General features: G+C 42.9%; 2 protein-coding genes across 15 annotated transcripts in view; one reads left to right on the top strand and one right to left on the bottom strand.

Annotated features, from left to right (window-relative positions):
• CHST1 (carbohydrate sulfotransferase 1) overlaps nt 1–21,105 on the top strand; it is a 144,528-nt gene that overhangs the window by 92,260 nt on the left and 31,163 nt on the right. For 11 of the 14 annotated variants that reach the window (XR_004537659.1, XR_004537654.1, XR_004537658.1 and 8 more), the window contains 2 exons: nt 5,948–6,009; nt 6,115–8,001. The gene's annotated coding sequence lies outside the window, so the exon portion shown is untranslated. Of the gene's footprint in view, nt 1–5,947; nt 6,010–6,114; nt 8,002–21,105 lie in introns of those variants that run through there. The other 3 variants (XR_004537662.1, XR_004537652.1, XR_004537651.1) reach the window with 2 other exon arrangements.
• Nucleotides 8,785–21,105, bottom strand: part of LOC117352329 (transmembrane protein 263-like) — a 169,039-nt gene continuing 156,718 nt past the window's right edge. Inside the window, exon 3 of the mRNA XM_033928757.1 lies at nt 8,785–11,695. Within this exon, the coding sequence (XP_033784648.1) occupies nt 11,409–11,695 (287 nt within the window). The 3' untranslated portion in view covers nt 8,785–11,408. The remainder of the gene's footprint in view (nt 11,696–21,105) is intronic.

Here is a 21,105-nt window from a genome sequence, read left to right as displayed (position 1 = left end):
TATATCAAGGCAACTTTCCCCATAGGAGATAATGGAAACTCAGACAATTCACTCCACAACCCAATCAATGTAAGGCTAACTGTGCCTACTACTCTGTCTCAGTTCATCATTTCCTCTGTAATCCTTGTACACCATTTCCTAGCCTGTCCCCACCCCCACCCCTGCTCCGGTACACAGATATACCATCACTTTCATTCAAAACCTATATGATTTCCTCCAGAATGAAAAACACATTCTGCATGCCCGTTCTCTGCCTCTATTCACAATTGGCAGGATGGTCCTGTCTTCTCTGTGGATTACTAACCACCCAGCTAACTTCTGCCCATTCTTGCCCGGATAGCAGCTAGATCAGGGGTGTCAAAGTCCCTCCTCGAGGGCCGCTATCCAGTTGGGTTTTCAGGATTTCCCCAATGAATATGCATGAGATCTATTTGCATGCACTGCTTTCATTGTATGCTAATAGATTGCGGCCCTCGAGGAGAATAGTTAAGAAAGGTTTGGACAAGTTCCTGGAGGAAAAGTCCATAGTCTGTTATTGAGAAAGACACGGGGGAAGCCACTGCTTGCCCTGGATCGGTAGAATGGAATATTGCTACTCTTTGGGTTTTGGCCAGGTATTAGTGACCTGGATTGGCCACTGTGAGAGTGGGCTACGGGGCTTGATGGACCATTGGTCTGACCCAGTAGGGCTATTCTTATGTTAGATTCAGATCTGCTAGTGGTATAATCCTCATTGTGGAGGAACAATTCACCCTCTACCAAACCCTTCTCTAGTACCACCTGTAAGAAAGGCTAGGATTTTCAGTAGATCAGCAGAATTTAAAATGCTTTAGACTTACACTTATGTCAGAGACACTGATTGCTTATGTGCCTTGAGCAAAAACTTTTTTTTCATTAGTAGTGATGCTTATGTGGCACCTCTCAAGGGCATTGGTACAAGTGAAACCAGAGTCTGGTCCTTGTATACGAGGCTTTTATTTGAAGGAATTTCAACAGATGCTTCAAAAGATCTGCTTACTAATGCCTGGGCCAATCAAGCACCAGGAGAATCGCCAGTGCTACATGGCTCTCTACTCGCTCTAATAGGTACCCAACCACTGGCCACAGTGGAAACACAAAGAAACTGGTTTGGAGGCCACAGCTGAACAAGCATATTTATGCTGGTGGAGGCTAGTTCCTTTCTGCTGAAAAATCCACCTTCCAGTTTTTGGCAGATGCCATAATTCATCATAGAAAACCTCCCTCTTTCATAAGAACATAAGAAACGCCTTCGCCAGATCAGACCTAGGTCCATCTAGTCCGGCGATCCGCACACGCGGAGGCCCATTTAGGTACTCCTTTATGGAGACCCGGATTTCCCGTATCCCTCAATATGATTAGCAAGAAGGTATGCATCCAACTTGCATTTGAAACCCAGAACGGAAGTTTCTCCCCCCCACCAATCAGTAAATGATCATCTGAAAGTCCTTTTTACTTATTTTTCCTATTCTATGGCTCTTAAAATTTTGCGGTTGAGGAAATATGCCTGACAATTGTTGGGACTGGTTATGTGGGTTGCTAAGGTGGCTCTGAGGTTCTGCACGGCCTAAGCTAGTATCAGCTGAAAGTTCCTGGCATTTCCCTACCTATAGATTTATGCTACTGTTTTTGCATTGCTGCACATGGACTACCAAGCAACAGATTCTGATATGAAAGGCTAGTAGAGCTGCAGGGACAAGTGATTAACCTCAGTCCCTATAGCTGACTTGGAAAAAAAGTAAAGAAAAGGGTGATAAAAATGGTATAGGGAATGGAACAATTCCCCTATGAGGTAAGGCAAAAAAAGGTTAGGGCTTTTCAGCTTAGAGACAAGATATTATAGAGATTTATAGCTAATGAGAGAACAGGTAGATGTACTTTTGTAAAGAGTAACTGAGCCATTCACAAGGCCTAACAGGCATGCAATGATGTTATTAAGTAGTACCTTTGAGGCCTAAGGGGAGAGCCTAGAACAGGAAGCTTTGCCAGCACTGCAACCAATTTGGACTATGGAGATACACTTAATGCAATTCAATAAGGAAAATATAGGTCTAGGAGGGTCAGGACCTATTACCAAGTGCAAGGTTTCCATATAGAAGTGCAGGACTTTTAGACATACATAGTCTTCAAAGTCCAGGATCAGTTGCCCTCCCTTCTTCAGGGCTACAAAATAGATAGAATAAGTGTCCTAGCAGAACTCATCCTGTGGGACTGTGAAAATAGCCTCATGGTCCAGAAGCGGGTAATCCATACTGCCTCCTTAGATTCTGACCTGCAGGGATATTTTGGATGCTAGATCAAAGGTATACCCCTGCTGAATAACCTCCAATATCCACTGATCTGAGGTTAGCCAGGCCCACTCCTTGTAGAAACGTCAGAGGCAACAGGCCCCAGGTACCATTTGAAAGAGAGCCTGAAGATAGTCATTGGATTTTCCTGAATCCTCCAGAACTCAGTGCCAAGGACTCCCAAGGCTTTTCAAAAGTTCAAAATGGTTGAAACAGAGGGAAGCTTGAGGGGAGCATTCCATAGGCCTTGAAAAAGAAAAACCTCCGCTGTTCTTTGAATTTTGGCCACAAACTATTAGTCTCGGTGATCTTATTGCAATCCTCTGGGAGCCACTGCAGTTTGATGTCCCCCAGCTTTTTGTCCAGCTTCTCCACTAAACAAGAGTGTCCCTTGAAAAAGGAGTCTGCTATCTAGCCACCTGGCTGTCGCTATGACCACCAGGCCCCTCGGCAGAAATACATATCAGATTAGATTGTATCTTTGAGGATGGCCATTCCTGCCTCCAACTGCTCCATGTTCTCATTCTGTGGCAGTTGCTAACACCATCTGAGAACCACCAAGCCAATTTCTCCCATAGGTAGCCACCTAAACAGTCAAAGCTTCTACTTTCTATTACTTTGAGGTTGCAGGAGCTGTACCATCCTCAGTAGGGATGGCATCCTTTTTGTCAATGTAGCAAAGAAAGACTCCATCTCCATAGTGCTGCTGATCCAGACAAGTCTCCTCAGGCGTTTCCCACTCAACTGCATTCACACTCATAGCCCTGTGAAGTGGAAAGTACCTTGGTTGGGGGAATGTCATCTGCTTCCTTCCAAAATGTGGTCGGTCTTCTGTTATCAACCATTGCTTCTGATATTGTTAAAGTGCTAATATTGCCCTCAATATTTGTATGCTGCTGTTTGACCGCTCACGCATCGCTAGACTACAGTGTCATTACTGTGTTAGTGTCCCCTGAGGAAGGTGTTTTTCATACGCTGAAACAGAGATCCTTGTTGGGATTCTTACTTGAATAAAGATTTTATCACTGGTTGAAAAGACACCACCCTTGCCTTTTTTGTTTGAAAACCCGACTGGATTGCGGTCCTTGAGGAGGGACTTTGACATCCCTGCCCTAAATCAACCGGCTCGCTTTTATCCACATGTCTATTCACAACTTCAAAGAAGTCAATCAAATTGGTGAGGCAAAACCTCCCTTGGCTGAACCCATGCCGACTCTGTGTCATTAAATCATGTCTGTCTACATCACAGGTGTCAAAGTCAGTCTGGTTTTCAGGATTTCCCCAATGAATATGCACGAGATCTATTAGCATACAATGAAAGCAGTGCATGCAAATAGATCTCATGCATAGTCATTGTGGAAATCCTGAAATCTGACTGGATTGTGGCCCTCGAGGAGGGACTTTGACACCCCTGGTCTACATGTTCCACAATTTTATTTTTTTATAATTGTTTCCACTATTTTGCCCAGCACTGAAGTCAGGCATAGCGAATTGTAATTTCCCAGATCTCCCTTGGAGCCCTTTTTAAAAATTGGTATTAACATTGGCCACCCTCCAATCTTCTGGTACCACAGATGATTTTAATGACAGGTTACAGATCACTTAAAGCAGATTAACCTTTTTTTTTTTTTTTCCAAAACAGTTTATTGAACGACCAAATACAAACTAAGAAAACAGTTGATACAACATTTTCAGACTACAAGATACAGAGCACAAAGCAACAGACCACCAGAACAAGTGGAGACAGTCAAAGTCCAGGTTGGGTTCTTATACCCGGACTCGGCCAAGCCCCACCCTACAGTAAAAGCCCCTCCCCCGCCGTCCCACCCTTAACCCACTGGCATTCCGGGGAGCACTGGCTTCCGCAGTTGGTTGAGTACTTGGCTTTTAATCAGAGGGGGTAAAGTAATCAAATAAGATGCCCAAATGCACAAAAAAAGTTTACTACGAGGACGAGAAAACCGAACTGACAAAGATTCCCAGATCATTAATAGATGGAATTTGTTGTGCCAATACCAAATGGTGGGTGGGGAGTCCTGAAGCCAAAGATTTAGAATACATTTTTTACCTATTATATAGCCCTTGCGGATAAGTAAAGAATCACCGGCAGAGAGCCCACCCAGAAAACCCTTAGCTATAAAGAGGATGCCCTCAACCTGAGAAGGGCGTAGCCCACCAGGGTCTGTAAGTAACAACAGACCTCCGACCAAAAGGTAGCAGTAACTGTACAAGACCAAAGACCATGTACTAGAGAATTATCAACATGGCGGCATTTCAAACAGGTAGAGGTAGAGGCTTCTGAGAAATATAACCCCGATGAAGGACCCGAAATTGACATTCCTAAAACTCAGCACTCTTCACCACCTGAGGGATTTGCTGCACCATAGCAGACAAGGATGCCACTCGAGGGCATCAGCCCAAGTCCATGGAGCCAGAAGCTGAGAATAGTCCCTCTGCGGCTGCAGAGCCACCAGCCGGCGATGGTATTGAGACACCTAGAGCCAATCCCAATTGTCATGGAAAAAGAAATCCTGCAAGGTGACCAAAAAGGCATGCTGTAGGGACTCCCTAGGCAGAGTGGCAACGTAATGAGAGAGCAGTCGATACGCAAAATGATCCAAAGCACTCAGTGACCAGGACGCCTGGAGAGCTGGAAAAGGAGAAAGACTCTCATCCGCCTGAAGGAAATGCCCCAGATTACAAAGCCCTTTTCGCGCCCATCGTTTAAAAACAATATTATCCTGACCAGGACAAAAGGCTGCGTTACCCACTATGGACAGTAGAACTGAGCTAGAAGATGAATGGCCCCAAAACTGCAACAAACACCGCCAAGCCCTGAACAGCGGGAGTGCCAAACAACTATGAGCCCCAGGACCCAACCGCTGCTTCCCATCCCAATGTAAGAGATAAGGGAAAAAAAATAAGCGGCTTCCAAAGCTACATCGGTGTAGTGAGAGCCAGCAAAAATGGCAGAGCAAACAGGCCAAATTATAAAGATGAACCGAGAGAAGCCCCAAGCCACCCGTAGACCAGGATCCATAAAGAAAAGCCCTGTTCATTTTACCTTTCTTGCCTCCCCAACAAAAGGAGAGAACCGATCTCTGAAGACTGGCCAGGTCCTTTTTCAAAAGAAACAAGGGAAGTGTTTGTAACAGATATAACCACTTAGGAAAGACAACCATCCAGAAGAGATGAACACGACCCATCAGCGAGAGAGGAACATTCACCCAGTGACGTAGGAGCCCCCTAGTCTCAGTCAACAAACGATCTCAACTTTTTTTTTTTAAACCCTGCTAAGCTAACACATTTCACCACATTCTCTGGCAATGAATTCCAGAGTTTAATTACACATTGAGTAAAGACATATTTTCTCCAGTTTAAATCTACTACTTAGTAGCTTCATTGCATGCCTCCTAGTCCTTGTATTTTGGGAACGAGTAAACAAGCAATTCACATCTACCCTTCTCACTTCACTCAGTATTTTATAAACCTTTGTCATATCACCCCTGAGCCATCTCTTCTCCAAGCTGAAGAGCCCTAGCCTCTTTAGCCTTTTCTCATAAATGAAGTCATCCCATCCCTTTTCTCATTTTTGTCGTCCTTCTCTGCACCTTTCTAATTCTGCTATATCTCTTTTTTAGATACAACAACCAGAATTGCCCACAGTATTCGAGGTGCAGCCATACCATAGAATGATACAAAGGTATTTTCATCTTTGCTTTTCATTCCTTTCCTAACTCCTAACATTCTACTCTGAAATGAAAAATAAAACACACTAAATTTTTTTTTTTGCTTTTATCTTCCATAGAACTTGGCTGATTCTGATGAAAGACGTTAGGTCCTGAGGTCCCAGAGGCAATCGAGTTACTGGCAGTGTTGCAGGAGGTGAAATATCTAGGCGTTCTTATGGACTCGGGACTTACTCTGAAAGGGCAGGTGCTAGCAGTAGTGCAGAAGGTGTACTTCAATCTCCGGATGGTGAACGGTCTTAGGCTTTATTTGGCGACACATTTTTTTAGGACGGCGTTGCAGACGTTGGTGCTATCTGCCCTCGATTATTGTATTTTGGTGGTCATGGGAGTGCCGGGGTCAGCTTTGTGTACGCTACAGGTTGCCCAAAATTCGGTGGTAAGATCTCTGTTTAGATTGGGAAGACGGGAGTATGTGACTGACTATTATATAAGTTTGTACTGGTTGAAGCTTAGTGACAGGATACGCTATAGGTTACTGGTAACCATTCCTGCTCCAGAGTATCCTGCCACGTGACCGGCCTTGATTGCTTCGGTTTGCAGGCCATTTTGATCTGCAAATTCCATCATTACGGAATCTGAGGTTAACATTTTCCAGGGATAGTATCTTCCATTGCATTGGGCCCAGGGGATGGAACAACTTCCCTAAGTATATTTGTCAACGGCAGAATATACAGAATTTTAAGAAATTACTCAAAAAGGACTTGTTTTGTCGCATGAAATACAAGGTCTGAGATTGTTATATGAGGAAGGGTAGAGACTGTCGATTGCAAAGTGCTGGTCACTGATGTACTTTACGGTCTGGACTGTTTTATTGTTTGTAGAGATGTCCTCGAGAGCCACAGGCAGGCCAAATTTTCAGGATCTCCACCATAAATATGTATGAGATGGATTTGCATGCACTGTCTCCTTGAGATGCAAATCTATCTCATGCATATTTATGGTGGAGGTCCTGAAAACCTGATTTGCCTGTGGCTCTTGAGAACTGGAATTGCCTACTCCTGGTCTAGATTTCCATCTGCTAATAGAGGGACATAATCTGGTTTTCTGGACTAGTCTAGCAGGATGTAAGACAACCAAGAACATATGGTCAACCTGAGACATAATGGTTACATGTACTATCAAACTCTTCCTGCTTGGTATTAACTACCTCTAAAGATGTCTACCAATTTTAAGTTTGTATTATAGTCAATATATGTTTTTATTAATATTGTACACCGCCTAGAAGTCTGATTAGACGGTATAAGAAATTTTTAAATAAACTTGAAACTATTTTAAAACAGACATTTCAAACTTCCAGAACATCTGGCAGGTTACAGAGTACTGAACATAATGCATATGGAGTGTCAGGCAACCAACATCAGGATTCCTGTTTCAGTATTCTCAAAATTTAGAAAACCTCAAAATCCAATCACGAATGTAAGAGCATCCTGGAGTGACAGGAAACACACACAAGCTTATGAATAAAATGTTTATCTTTTAACTACACATGTGTAGTTAAATATAAATCCTTGAAATGTGTTCTTTGAAGCGTCACACTTAACTGCATTTCTGTCCTTAAAACGCCTCGAAGGGGTGTCAAGTTTGAATTCTTAGTAATTAAAATTCTGGTATCAGATGTTGGCATTTTGTTTTCTTAAAGATTTTTCTTAGGTAAATTCGCTCATGTAATCAAGGATCTTCATTATAATGTGGGCTTGAGAAGGAGTAGCTTCTATATTATTTTCTTGATATAGAATTCTTATTTGTTGTAAGCTGTGCCTTCTTGTCTGTACAAGATTAATTCTTGGTATTATGTTTAAAATTGATAAATAAATAATAATTTTTAAAAAAATGTTTAGCTTTTCAGAAGGATATGATTAAGGGTATTTTGCACTCTGTAGAGAGGAATTGGTGAAATCCAAACGATCTAATTTGTGAATAAATCAATACTTTATGCCGCTAGATTTTTGTTGAATAATTTTGTCTGTCAAAAGATGGCTTGCTTGTTTGCTCCTTTGTGTTGTCGGTCTGCCCTGTCAGATTGATACCTGTTTTGCTGGCCGCTGTGCTGTTTCGTTGTGACAAACTCTTTTTCTCCCAGACAAACAAGACCATGGCAATTTTGATTTAATTGTGTGTGTGTTTTTCTTCAATAATAATAATAAAAAAAAAAGTTGCAATATAGCTGAATCATTCTTGGGGTACTGGTACTTCATCTGTGATTTATAGATCGTTTTGTCCTTACTGAAAAATCGATTCAGAAATATAAATGAAAGTGCTCCCTCCTCCCCGAAGAGGAGTGCACTGTAGTGCAGTGGTTCTCAACCCTGTCCTGGGGACCCCCCAGCCAGTCGGGTTTTCAAGCTATCCCTAATGAATATGCATGAGAGAGATTTGCATATAATAGAAGTGACAGGTATGCAAATCTCTCTTATGCATATTCATTAGGGATAGCTTGAAAACCCGACTGGCTGGGGGGTCCCCAGGACAGGGTTGAGAACCACTGCACTACAGAATCCTTTAAACCAGGGGTCTCAAAGTCCCTCCTTGAGGGCCACAATCCAGTTGGGTTTTCAGGATTTCCCCAATGAATATGCATGAGAGAGATTTGCCTGCACTGCCTTCCTGGTATGTAAATCTCTCTCATGCATGTTCATTGTGGATATCCTAAAAACCTGGCCCGCCAGTAGATCTCGAGAACTGGAATTAGGCAACCCTGCTATAGCTTGTTCTTTCCTCTCCCTCTGCATTTTTAAAAAAATTGTAAACAATTTAGATATTTTAATATAACACGGTATATCAAGTGAGAATGAGCGAATAAATAATTAAATATCCTTTATAGATTTAGTTAAGAAAGAAATGTGAGCTCTTTGGTAGAAGGTCATTTCATGATATCTTTTGAAGAGCCAGATGCAAACCTAATTTTCTCATCTATGAATTGTGAACCCTTTTTTTACCCCTATGATGCATACAGATAACGGAGGTCATGCTTTCTATAGAAAAGCTGTTCCAATTTCAGGTACCCATTTAACAGCCAGCTGGATAGTATACAGTACTCCCCTGAAATTTGCAGGGGTTACGTTCTTGAAATGCTCGTGAATTAGGAAAAACCATGAATATCGGACACGGTTTAAAGCATAAGCAGCCAGTTGTCCCGCAGGAAGTGCTTGCAGTCGCATCCCCTCGTCGTGGCCAGTCACCTAAACCTCGCGCTTGTGACACGCCCCCCTCCTCCTCCTCCTCTCTGGCTCCGGCCCGCCCTCTCACCTTTGACACGCAGCTCCTGATTGGTGTAGCCTGACTTTAGTACAAGAAGAGGCGGTCGAAGCATACTGCGAATGAGTGAGTCCAGGAGAACCGCGCATTCGCGGGGGAACACTACAAATTTTCAGCCTACAGGCTGTACTAGTTGCTGTTTGCAGGCCTAAGCCTGCCTCCTCATCTACGATTGATGGCGGCCTTGTTGTGGAAAGTACTCGGAACTGCAGCTTCTTGCGTTTTCTTTTGGAGCAAACTATGCCAGTTCCTACCAAGTGATCATTATTTGGAAAATGCGGTGAAATGATAAATAAGCTAGGTTGCAATCTTGGCACAGAGACAATATGAATGACAACATTTTCACTATACACATATTTTATTCAGAAAATCTTTCATTAAACAAAATAAAGTGCCATTTTCTATTTTAAAACATCTTCATAGTAAGTTGCCTCTAGCTCCCCCTCTGCAAATCCAAACTTCCTAGTCGCTTCACTTTTTGGCAGAAGAGTAACTCATGACATCACAACCCCTTGTTATAGGAAGCACAGCGATGTTACAAAGGACTGTACCATCACTGCACCGGTGAAAAGGGAGGGGGCGGGGGAGAGTTGCAAGGCCAAAGGTTTCTAGCATGTTCACTGACTGCAGTGAAAATGTTTGGAAAGGCCAAAGCAGAAGGATGGATTTGTCATCTTGACTGGGAATTCAAAGCTTTATACATATTTAGAAATAAAAGATGCTCAAATCATTCCATTGGGCCTAAATGAAAAACTGCTAAAGGATTACTACCACACTCTCAAGAAACTGGCATAATCCAATCAAGGTGTCCCTAAAAATGAAGGGTAGGTGAGAAGGATGCTTCTATTGCATGCCCTCCCTACTTGAACTGGGACAGCAGGCACAAGGCACTGATACAGGAATGACTGCCATTTGAGAACCTCTGTATCATAAATTGATTATGGCCGATTTATACCATAAGAATTACATAATAGGCATGTCCCGATGCAAGGAACATCTTCCCAGAAAGCATTTGTGAACAATGAATGCAGCTTATTTTGGGATGCTGCCTACACAAACGACAGAATTATTACCGAATACAATAGCAGAGAAGAAGCATATGACCCATCCAGTCTGCCAAATATATTTCCAGGTGAAATGCCACAGAGTCCCAGGTAGTAAACGGCAGTGATACTTCCAAAGGTGCTTGGTCAGGGCATAATGTGAGAATTCATGACATGCAGAGGCACCTCACTTCACAGCATGGGAATCGGAGATGCCACAGTCCAGGCTATGGCATGATATTAATTCACATAAGAGTAATGCCATCCTTGGCCAGAAAATTCAGAATATCACTACATTGCAAGGGAGAAGGTAAGAAAATATTGCGCTGCAGAGAATTAAAGCATAACAACTTGTCCTATTACCATAGGGTTTATGAGAGCGCTAGAGGTTGCACCGTATAAGTTCTGACTGAAATACTGATGCTCCTCCTAAACTCTTATCACTTGGATCACAGACTATATATAAAGGCCAGAGAGAAAAGTGGAGACTGACAACTAAACTACAAACAGCAGAATGCTTTGGGATAGAAATAACAAACCAAACCCAAGCCTGAGTGAACCTAACCCTGGTTAACGCGAGCTCCGAGGTTCCACCAGGTCCACTTTGTTATAGTCCTCTAGCCTAGATTCCGTAGGGTCCCATTCTCACCCTGGGGCACTGCTCCCTATGAGGAAGGCCTCGGCCCCTGGATAAGCATCCCCTGGGAGGAAGGGAGGAGAGGTTAGCCTCAGTGCTGGAAGGACTTTTGCAAGCTCATCTTTTTCTTTTCTTTCCAAAATAGGAAGGAAAAGAGAATTTAATCAAGAAATGTAGCACACTTGACTTCCAGCTCTGTGCATCATGCGTTTGGAAAGGAATAAGCACCTGCAAAGATTTGCAGCCCCCCCCCACCAATGGGTTAAAAGTGTGCAAATGCCAAGACACACACATTGTCAGTGTCTGTAACTAGAGGGCTCTTTCCCCTCCCCCATGATCCCCAATGCTGGAAAGGGTCTCCTCTCTATGAGAAGGGAGGCGTAAGGATGTAATAACCCCCACTTCGTTGCCACCTTTAGTCAGACTTGGCCTTCTTCTTTGGTGTAAAAGGAACGCTGCTGGCTACTGCTGACCCCACAGCTCCAACTCCCCCCGTCACTACGGATACACCTCCTTTCACCAGTCCGACCCCGGCAGCAGGGACGCTCGTCACAGCACTTTTTGTGAGTTCCAGGCTCTTGCTGCCCATCCAAGCAACTCCTCCAAGGGTGGCACCAACAGCTCCTTTGGTCATGTTGAAAAGGCTGCCTGTCACTCGCCAGATAACCCCTGCTGGTGGACTGGGCCGTTCCTTCTCAGAATCTGGAGAGAAAGAAAGAGAAAAATAGGATATCAATAAAATACAGTGTGTCTCCTGTCCACAAGCTAGAACTCTCGTAGCACTAGTGACATTTGAAAAAAGACCCATGGGGTCTCAATAACTCATGCGTTCCAGTATCGGTTCATTCTTACAAGGGACCAGGAAGATGCATCATCCTTTGCAAAGTAACCCTGCACTGGGTTACTTTTTCCAGGCTTTCAACCTACTTCTTTTCCTTCAAAAATGGTCTTACTTTTGGCTACTTTTGCTAATTAAATCACCAGTTATCAGTGGTTGTATTCGTTGCTCTCATCGCTCATTCTCACCTCCCACCTGATCCTGCAATCATGTCATCACAATGCTCAAATTGTGACATCAGCAGTATTTCTATGGCAACTTTGATGTCAAACGTGTCACCGCTCCGGTCTAGCACAAAAAGTGTTATTAGCTACGAGGCAAAAAAATTTAAAGTGTTCCAAGAAAACGTCCTTTTTCAAACAACATACATCAAAGTCTTTGTTCTACATTTGAATATGATTTATTTGCACTGATGGGTTGGTTTTTTTCCCCCCCCTACAGTAATGCCAGAAGTGAGAAATACTGGGCTTTCAGCATCTGTTCTGCCTGAAACATATTGTTTCACAACAATCTTGTGAAAGAATTGAGAGGCAGGCGGGCATGAGTTTGGCAGCAGGTGCTCAGCCAGCCAGGTCCTCTCATCCCTTCCCTGTAGAGATGCACAAGAGTGTGGCTGCTGACTTGCTCATGAAAAAAAAAAAAAACCCGAAGTCCCCAGGCAAGACTGCTATCTGATGACAGCCTGGAGCTTTTTTAGGAGTTGGGAGGGAGAGACTGAGTTTATTTCTGTCATGTCATATAACAGTGTAGACACTGAATGAAAGAAAAGTCAAGGGTTTGGCAAAGGTATTTTTAATTTTTAATATAGAAAAATCATGCATTTAGCATGAAAGTTATACCATTTTGAAAAGGAAGACAACATGGCAGTCTCAACAAGAAAAGGATGGGGAGGTCTCTGTCTTTAGCAAGAGCGTTATAAAACAACAGGGAAGGCGTGTAGTACTCTAAGAGCTGGAGGGAGATTGGTGGCTGCCGCGATACTCCGGGAGCTGGAGGGAGGGAGATTGGTGGCTGCCACGATGCTTCGGGAGCTGGAGGGAGGGAGATTGGTGGCTGCCGCGATACTCCGGGAGCTGGAGAGAGGGAGATTGGTGGCTGCCGCGATGCTTCGGGAGCTGGAGGGAGATTGGTGGCTGCCACGATGCTTCGGGAGCTGGAGGGAGGGAGATTGGTGGCTGCCACGATGCTTCGGGAGCTGGAGGGAGGGAGATTGGTGGCTGGCACGATGCTTCGGAAGCTGGAGGGAGGGAGATTGGTGGCTGCCGCAATGTTTCGGGAGCTGGAGGGAGGGAGATTGGTGGCTGCTACTGATGCCTTTGGGGCTGGAGGGAGGGAGAGGAGGTTACTGGGTCAGGAGCACCACTTTGGACGTTGTCTTAGGAGCGCAGGAGACAATTTTTTTTTACAGTTGGTTGAGAGTGCTGGTTAATTGAATGCCATTTAGCTGAGATTCTACTATGTTATAATGCAGAAACATTATATTTTTGTGTCGCCTTCTCTTTTAAAAATGGCTCCCATTAACTTAGGATTAATTTCAAACTGTGCTAGAATTTGTCACTTCACATAGGTTGGTCACTCCTAAAACAATTAAAGCATGTGAACAAAACCTAGGGCTATATGCTTTGGAATAAATGACTTTTAAGGGAAGATTTAATTACACTATACAAATATTATCAATGAACCCTACAGGAATCTAAAAGGTGATCTTTCCACTAAAGCAACTACAAACAAAGCAAGGTTAAAAGAGGGTAATGGATTTCTCCACCTTCAAAAGGAAGGGATTTCATTATGTATTTTTACACATAATGGTAAAATTACTGAATATGTTGTCGGCAGAAGTGGATAAGATTAGAAGAGAAAACAATTTCTAAAATAACTATCAGATTTGAGATTGGGAGGTCTGAATCTGTTGCTTTCCCCTGGATTATGGCACAACAAGAGCCATCCACAAAGCACATCACGTGGAGCCAGTTCCTGGACACAGGAGTGTAAAGTTCAAATGCTTTATTTTCAATTTAAAATACACCAATGAACACTGGAGCCTAGACCCAACACGGGCCGTGTTTCAGCAATTTAAGCCTTTCTCAGGATCCTGTAAACCTTGCAAACGGAAAGACTTAGCGTTGGTGATTTTGCTGTAACTGCCGCGGGAGCTTCAGCGATCAGAATAACAAAACTGAAGCCAGCAAGAGCCACCAGGCAATCAGGAAATGGCTAGGCTTGGTGAACTTCTGGCCTGCTTTCTGCCTACCCATGTAACATGATAGCTAAAAGCTGTCACTAGAAGAAACAGAGGTACTCTTGGCACTGTGCTTCTAATAGCCACTCCACTATGAACAAAGAATTCAAAAGGCTGGACTGAGGACCTGACATAACGAGGCCGGAGGATGGAAAAGGTATCATTTGCAAGATGAAGGAGGTCCCTGATGGGACCCCAGGGTCAACATTTGACCAGTTTTGGAGCCATCATAAACAATACAGGAAAAGGTGGGGATGATTTAAAAGGAAGGCCGCCCAAACAGAACATGGGGGTAATTTTGAAACTCTAGGGGCAGCTTGGGAGTGTTCTTTTGAAAATTTGGGGTTTGCAGGAACTGCAACCATATGCACAGCAGGTGAAAAATGAATCTCCTCAGCTATGTTAATCCCCCATTCCCACCATGACAGATAGTGCGAGCTTTTAGGCACGGAGGAGGGCAATTTTGAATGTGGGGAAATGCACTTAATTGCTCGGGGAACAATTCCCAAATGATTTATGAGCTTAAATTTGAGAGTTAGGCTCTTAAATCAGCCTCTGTAACTAGGACTGAGCATCCATTTTCAGTGATCAGAGTAGGGCAATACAAACTGTTGCTTAGTACTGATTTTCAGTACCAGCCAACCAACCTAAATTTAGGGAAAGAACCGAGCTGAAAATATTTCCAAATTTAGGCACCAAAGTAAATTACTAATGGAGCAGGTCTATAAGCTAGCACCTAGAGGTATGAACCACTTACACACATCAAAGGCACTAATGACAGGAGCCACTATTTTATTAGGTCAGTGGTCCCCAACCCTGTCCTGGAGGACCACCGGGCCAATCGGGTTTTCAGGCTAGCCCTAATGAATATGCACGAGAGAGATTTGCATAGAATGGAAGTGACAGGCATGCAAATCTGATTCATGCATATTCATTAGGGCTACCCTGAAAACCCGATTGGCCCGGTGGTCCTCCAGGATAGGGTTGGGGACCACTGCATTTAGGTAGTATCTAAGTGCAACGGGGCCAAAGATGTGGGCAGAGCATAGACAAACCACAGGGTGTGCCAATGTTGACTTATGCTAATATTTTATAATGGACTCTTCGCACTAAGCAAATGGCATTGTGACATACAGAATTGCCTAGCAAGCATTTATTTTTTGAAGAAACCATATTTGTGTGCGCAAATTCCTTTGAAAAGTGTCCTCTACATGAGGATAAACATGCACTCTATCGATGAAAGACATGATTCAAGCATCTAGTAGGTGTCAACAACGCTCCAGATGGTGCATTTTCAATAGAACGAGAAGCTCAACAATGAGAGATCATTATTTGAAGCCGAAAAGGAATGGAGAAAATCCTTTTACACTGAGGTGGTTGAAGACACCTGGAAAAGTTGCCAAAACCATGTCAGAATTCAGTCCTGCATGGGACAGATGCAAAGGGACCTCAGAGGCAGGATGAGGGAAAGAAAAGACCAGCTATTCAGTACAACAGAGTTTGTAGATACTGATGCACAAAACTGTGGGCCAAGTGGTCCTTATTGTAAGTGGCCATTTTGTAGGTTTCTACGAGTCCTCCTTTAACACACTCAGGACTGCATGCATCATGAAATCTGCAGTCTTCATTTAATAAGGAAACGGGCTGGTGCGGCCACCACAGGTATCGGTGGAGTCCCTGTGTACAATGTGAATACTGCAGAGATGAATGGCTAGCTGTTCAAAAGCTGCATAATGTGACATGATGATACATTCCCCCAGTCCTAGATGCAGGGGTCCTGTCAGAGCTGCTCAGTCACTTGATAAGGAGCGGCACGGGGCCCCTGTCAGCAGACCCTCGCTCTGGAGAAAAGCTCAGCACTGCAATCTGTTAGTGGCTAATATACAGTATAAGCCTCATGCAAATCTCTCTGCACAGGAATCGGTACCTTTCTTCCACTTGGCATATAAAACAGACTGCACCCTCCTGAAAATGTTCATCTCTGTTGGTTTGTTTTTTACATTTTTATTTAAATGCTCTTCAATCAGTGGCGCAGTGGTTAAATCTACAGCCTCAGCACCCTGAGGTTGTGGGCTCAAACCCACGCTGCTCCTTGTGACCCTGGGCAAGTCATTTAATCCCCCCCCCATTGCCCCGGGTACATAGTAACATAGTAGATGACGGCAGATAAAGACCCGAATGGTCCATCCAGTCTGCCCAACCTGATTCAACATTAGAGAGATTGTGAGTACTTCAAGTTTTGAAAGCTGATGTAGGTCCATCAATGGAGTATATAATAAAATCAGTCTTTGAAGTTAGGTGAAGTACCCGAGAAGTTATTAAAAAATTCAGCTTTGGATGCTACTAAGAAGGAAAATTTCCGACCTTTCTCAAATTTGAGATTTATGTCAAAGGTCTTAGAACGTATTGTTTTGCAACCAATGGAAAATCTTGTGGCCGAACATGAATGCCTGGATGATTTTTAATTTGGTTTTTGAAAGGATCATAGTACGGAGTTGCTTTTATTGACCTTATGTCATGAGGTCTGTAAAGGATTTGATAAGGGAAAACACTATTTGTTGGTATCACTTGATGTAGTGTCTGTTTTCGATACCGTAGACCATTCTATATTATTGGGTAGGCTGCGTGGATTCGGGATTGCAGCTAACATAGTAAAATGGTTAAAATTTTTTTTGAGTAATAGATCTTTTTGTACGGTCAATAGAAATGATCATTCTGCATGTCTTCCTTGATGTGGAGGGCCACAGAGTTCATCGCTATCAACAATGTTATTTAACCTGTTTTTGTCACCAATTGGGAAGTTGTTCTCGGAGTTTGGTCTACATTACCGAATTTATGCAGATGACCTACAATATTTGTTCGAATTTCTAGCTGACTGGACACAGGGTTTCCAGTCGCTATCGCATTATATGGATGAAATCCAATTGTGGATGTCAGTGAACCATCTTAGCCTAAATGTCTCAAAGACATTCTATGGCTTTCTTTCTAAACTGCCTTCTCAATATATTTCTCCTAGTACTCTTCGCTATGACCAGTCTGGTCTCTAGAATAAGCTCCGTTATTGTCTACCGTAATCTATTTATTGTCATAACTAGTCTGTTTTCAGACGATTGTGAATGTCTACTTGTAACCCGTTCTGAGCTTCTGGGAGAACGGGATAAAAATCAAAATAAATAAATAGACATTTTAGTATTTAACAATATCTTCCCTTATTTTATAAGTACAGTATTTTGAAGTGGGTGTTCAATGAAAACAGTTTCAAATTAAGAAGAGAGGGGTGGGGTGGAAGAAAGAGTAAGAAAAGAGAGAAACAACAGCAAGCAGGGAATGAATGCATCTTTAGCTCAGCTACCACTGTGATGAACGAATTTGAAGAGTTCAAAAAAGAAAAAGCAAGAGGACAGGATGTTCACTCGGGCGTTGGCCACCGTCTGCAGTAATGAGGACCCAGAGTCTGCCCTTTTCGGGAGGCTCATCTGCTGCTCCAAAGGTCAATGCAAGCGTCGGGGAGACAGAAAGGAGGAAGAAAAGGCAGAGCGCCTCTGTTTTTTGTCTCGCTGCTCCCCTCTGAGGTCGGCTGCGGCTGTGGGCCGCACACACAATGCAATCATCAGATGGATCTTTTGCCTGAAGAAGCCGAGATGGATTTCTTCACAGAAGGGGAAATGAATCTTTCCAGGTCTCCATCTTCACTCTATGATAACAAAAGCTGCATTATCTATAGAGAGAGAGATATCGGCGAGGCTCTCTGTCCGTCTCTCTACACATCCTTTTAAGAAATAGCATCCTGTGTACATGCGGCTCAGGCTCCATATGTGCACATTACGATGATGTGCTGAGTATTGAACTTTTTTTTTTTTTTACTGCTAAAATATTTTATCAATTTTTTAAAATAATGGGCCCAGCCCAGTTGGCCTGTGACTGGGGTTGATTCCCAAGCCAAGACTCTGCTTCTGAGTGGCTAATGATCACAGGGCCCAAAATCAAGCACCCTTGACAGTATATGACAGATCAGGACTCATTCGGCTCATCCAATTTACCTGTAGAATAATGTTTTCCCAACTGGGGTGCTGTGCTTATAGCAACAGCAGCCAAACTAGAGCAGTGGCAATGGCTCTTATAGTACACTATGGGCTCCTATGTGTTATCTGTTCCTGCGAGGAGTTTCAGGGCTTCCTTGGCTTTTCTCTTGTCTCTGTCGCTGTAGGTGTGCATTGGGGCTTGAAAAGGCTGGAAACAGTCCCATAGACTCTAGTTGACCTCAAGCTCTTTGGATCCTTAGAAGTGAAGGGAGAACCATCTCATGCTTTCTCAAATTCTGTCTCTCTTGGCAGCATTGAGGGTTTACAATAGCACCAGGATGACTAGACTAAGGGAGGATAATATAAAGGAAAAATCCTGGGTAGCTGGAGTGAAGGTGCAAGAGATCAGATCTTAGTATAATAGTGCTGAAGCAAAGTGCTGACTGATAAGCAAAACAAAATAGAGAAAGCCAGAGAGACAGAAAAATAGGGAGACAAGAATAGTGGCTGATGTCATGAGTACACAGAGAACAAATGGAGGGAGAGAACGAATGAAGAGCGGATGGGGGAGAGAGAGAGAGAATGAGAAGGAGGGGGGAAGGGGAAAGAGAGAACAAGTGGAGAAGGAGGGAGAGTGAACAGATGTCTTTAATCTGTCTTGTACTGTTACCATCCTCCTAATGCAGTGGTCTCAAACTCAAACCCTTTGCAGAGCCACATTTTGGATTTGTCGGTACTTGGAGAGCCTCAGAAAAAAATAATTAATGTCTTATTAAAGAAATGACGATTTTGCATGAGGTAAAACTCTTTATAGTTTATAAATCTTTCCTTTTGGCTAAGTCTTAATAATAATAATGTTGTCATTTATAGCTAAAGAGACATATGATCAAGAAACTGTTTTATTTTACTTTTGTGATTATGATAAACATATTGAGGGCCTCAAAATTGTACCTGGCGGGCCGCGAGTTTGACATGTCCTAATGATATGTGACTTATGTAATTATGTAAATACTTTGTTAATAACCTTTTTTTTTCCTCAGAACTATATTTTAATTTTAATATTGTAATTTTACTCTGTAAACCAATCAGAGACTCGCTGATGGTCGGTATATTAAATATAGAGTAAACTCGGGAACTATTATGAACAACCAAGTCTGCTCATGTCCCAGGAATGACAATGCCGGCACCACAACACAACAGAGAAGTGCTCAAAATAATGGAAATATAAACTTAATGCTGGTGTCAAAATGTATTATTGCAAATATATCCTGAAGATGAACACCACTGCAAATCTCAAATAAATGTGTAAAATGCGCAGAGATTTTTAAACTAATGAGACTAGGGTGGATTTTCCCCACTGGTAGCTTACTTCTCAATCATCGGACTTGCACTCAGTATATAATTGTAACTTCTATACGGTAAGTCTTATTGAGATGACAAAATTTGTAACTTAACTTAGCACTTGAATATCTTCTTCACTGGTTAACGGGGTTCTGATGCCTGACGCGTTTCACAAATTGTTGTTTCAGAGAACCCGCTGCAAATGCTGTATAAAATTTCACATACACATCCGGGGGGGGGGGGAGGGGGGCTAGAGGAAAGGAATGGTATTAGAATTGGTCCAAGGATTTTATGAATAGTTTCCTGAAGGTTTAATATATTTGTTGTTTTTTAATTGGGAGGGTGGGGCAAATTTCTTTGTGTAGCAATATTTGCATGTTTTGTTGCGCTTATTATACAATGTACATATATGTGAATCAATATTGCGCATTTGTAGTTTGAAAATCAATAAAGAATTTGGAAAAAAATAAATAAAAATTTCCCTTAGGGGGAACGTCTCTTATAATGGTGCAAAGACCTTTGTGTTACATTCCCGGAGCACGTGCGATGGTTGAGAAGTAAGCTATCTACCAGTGGGGAAAATCCACCCTGGTCTCACTAGCTTAAAAATCTCTGTACACTTCAAAAGCACTTTTCACATTTATTTGAGATTTGCAGTGGTGTTCATCTTCAGGATATATTTGCAATAATACACATTGGGAACTGCTGCCATAATCCTTGCTGAGATTTCAGACGTTCTCTATTCTCTTTTTCTGCTGAAAGGAAAGCCCTTCGGCAGAACCTGCTTGGAGAGATGCCCATCGGCTTGAAGGCCCCAACTTGCTCCTCTTCCATTCATGAGGGCCCACCATCAAGATCAGCCACAGCGGCTGTTGGATTTGAACTCCATGTCTCTCTGCTTTATTAAACGATTATCAGAGGCGGAGCCTTTGTGTCTCCCGTCACCAGGCTCTGAGAGCTAGTGCTGTCTTTTGATCTTCAGTTTGTATTAATCACAATCTGCCAGCCTTAATTAATTTTGAAAGGTATCTTCCACAACAAGGGACTGAGAGATGCCTAGGATTGCTTTCTCTCTGGTTGAGGCTGAAAACTGGAACAGCATCACCTTGACGACATGAAACCCTCAACTATTATAGCAGTACCTGAATGCATTTTAAACAGCTCCCACACAAAGTCGAATGACACACCCTCAGTACAGAAAACAACACCCAGCTAGCTGATTTCCAGGAAGGTCACAACAGGATAGGCTGGAATAAGCTTGGACGGCAACTTCAGGTGGACTTTACAGTCTATGACTCAGAAATATCAAAGCAGAGACAAGTTAATTTAATCATGTATTTTTTAATGGGTATAACTTATGGGCAGACTGGATGGACCGTTCAGGTCTTCATCTGCCATCATTTACTATGATTAAGCAGAAGATGTAATTTGCAATTAAGGCATGTGCCTAGGACCCAAAGGTTTAGGAGGGGCTTTCACACCCTGTAACTTCATTGAGTGCCCCCTAGTCTTTGTAATTTTTGACGGAGTGAAAAAATTGATCCACTTGTACCCTTTCTACTCCACTCAGGATTTTGTAGACTTGAATCATATCTCCCCTCAGCCGTCTCTTTTCCAAGCTGAAGAGCCCTAACCGTTTTAGTCTTTCCTCATATGAGAGGAGTTCCATCCC

The sequence above is a fragment of the Geotrypetes seraphini genome, chromosome 19 (assembly GCF_902459505.1).
Source record: "Geotrypetes seraphini chromosome 19, aGeoSer1.1, whole genome shotgun sequence".
Taxonomy (NCBI): domain Eukaryota; kingdom Metazoa; phylum Chordata; class Amphibia; order Gymnophiona; family Dermophiidae; genus Geotrypetes; species Geotrypetes seraphini.
Note: the sequence above shows the minus strand (reverse complement) of the source record. Positions and strands in the feature narration are given on the sequence as shown.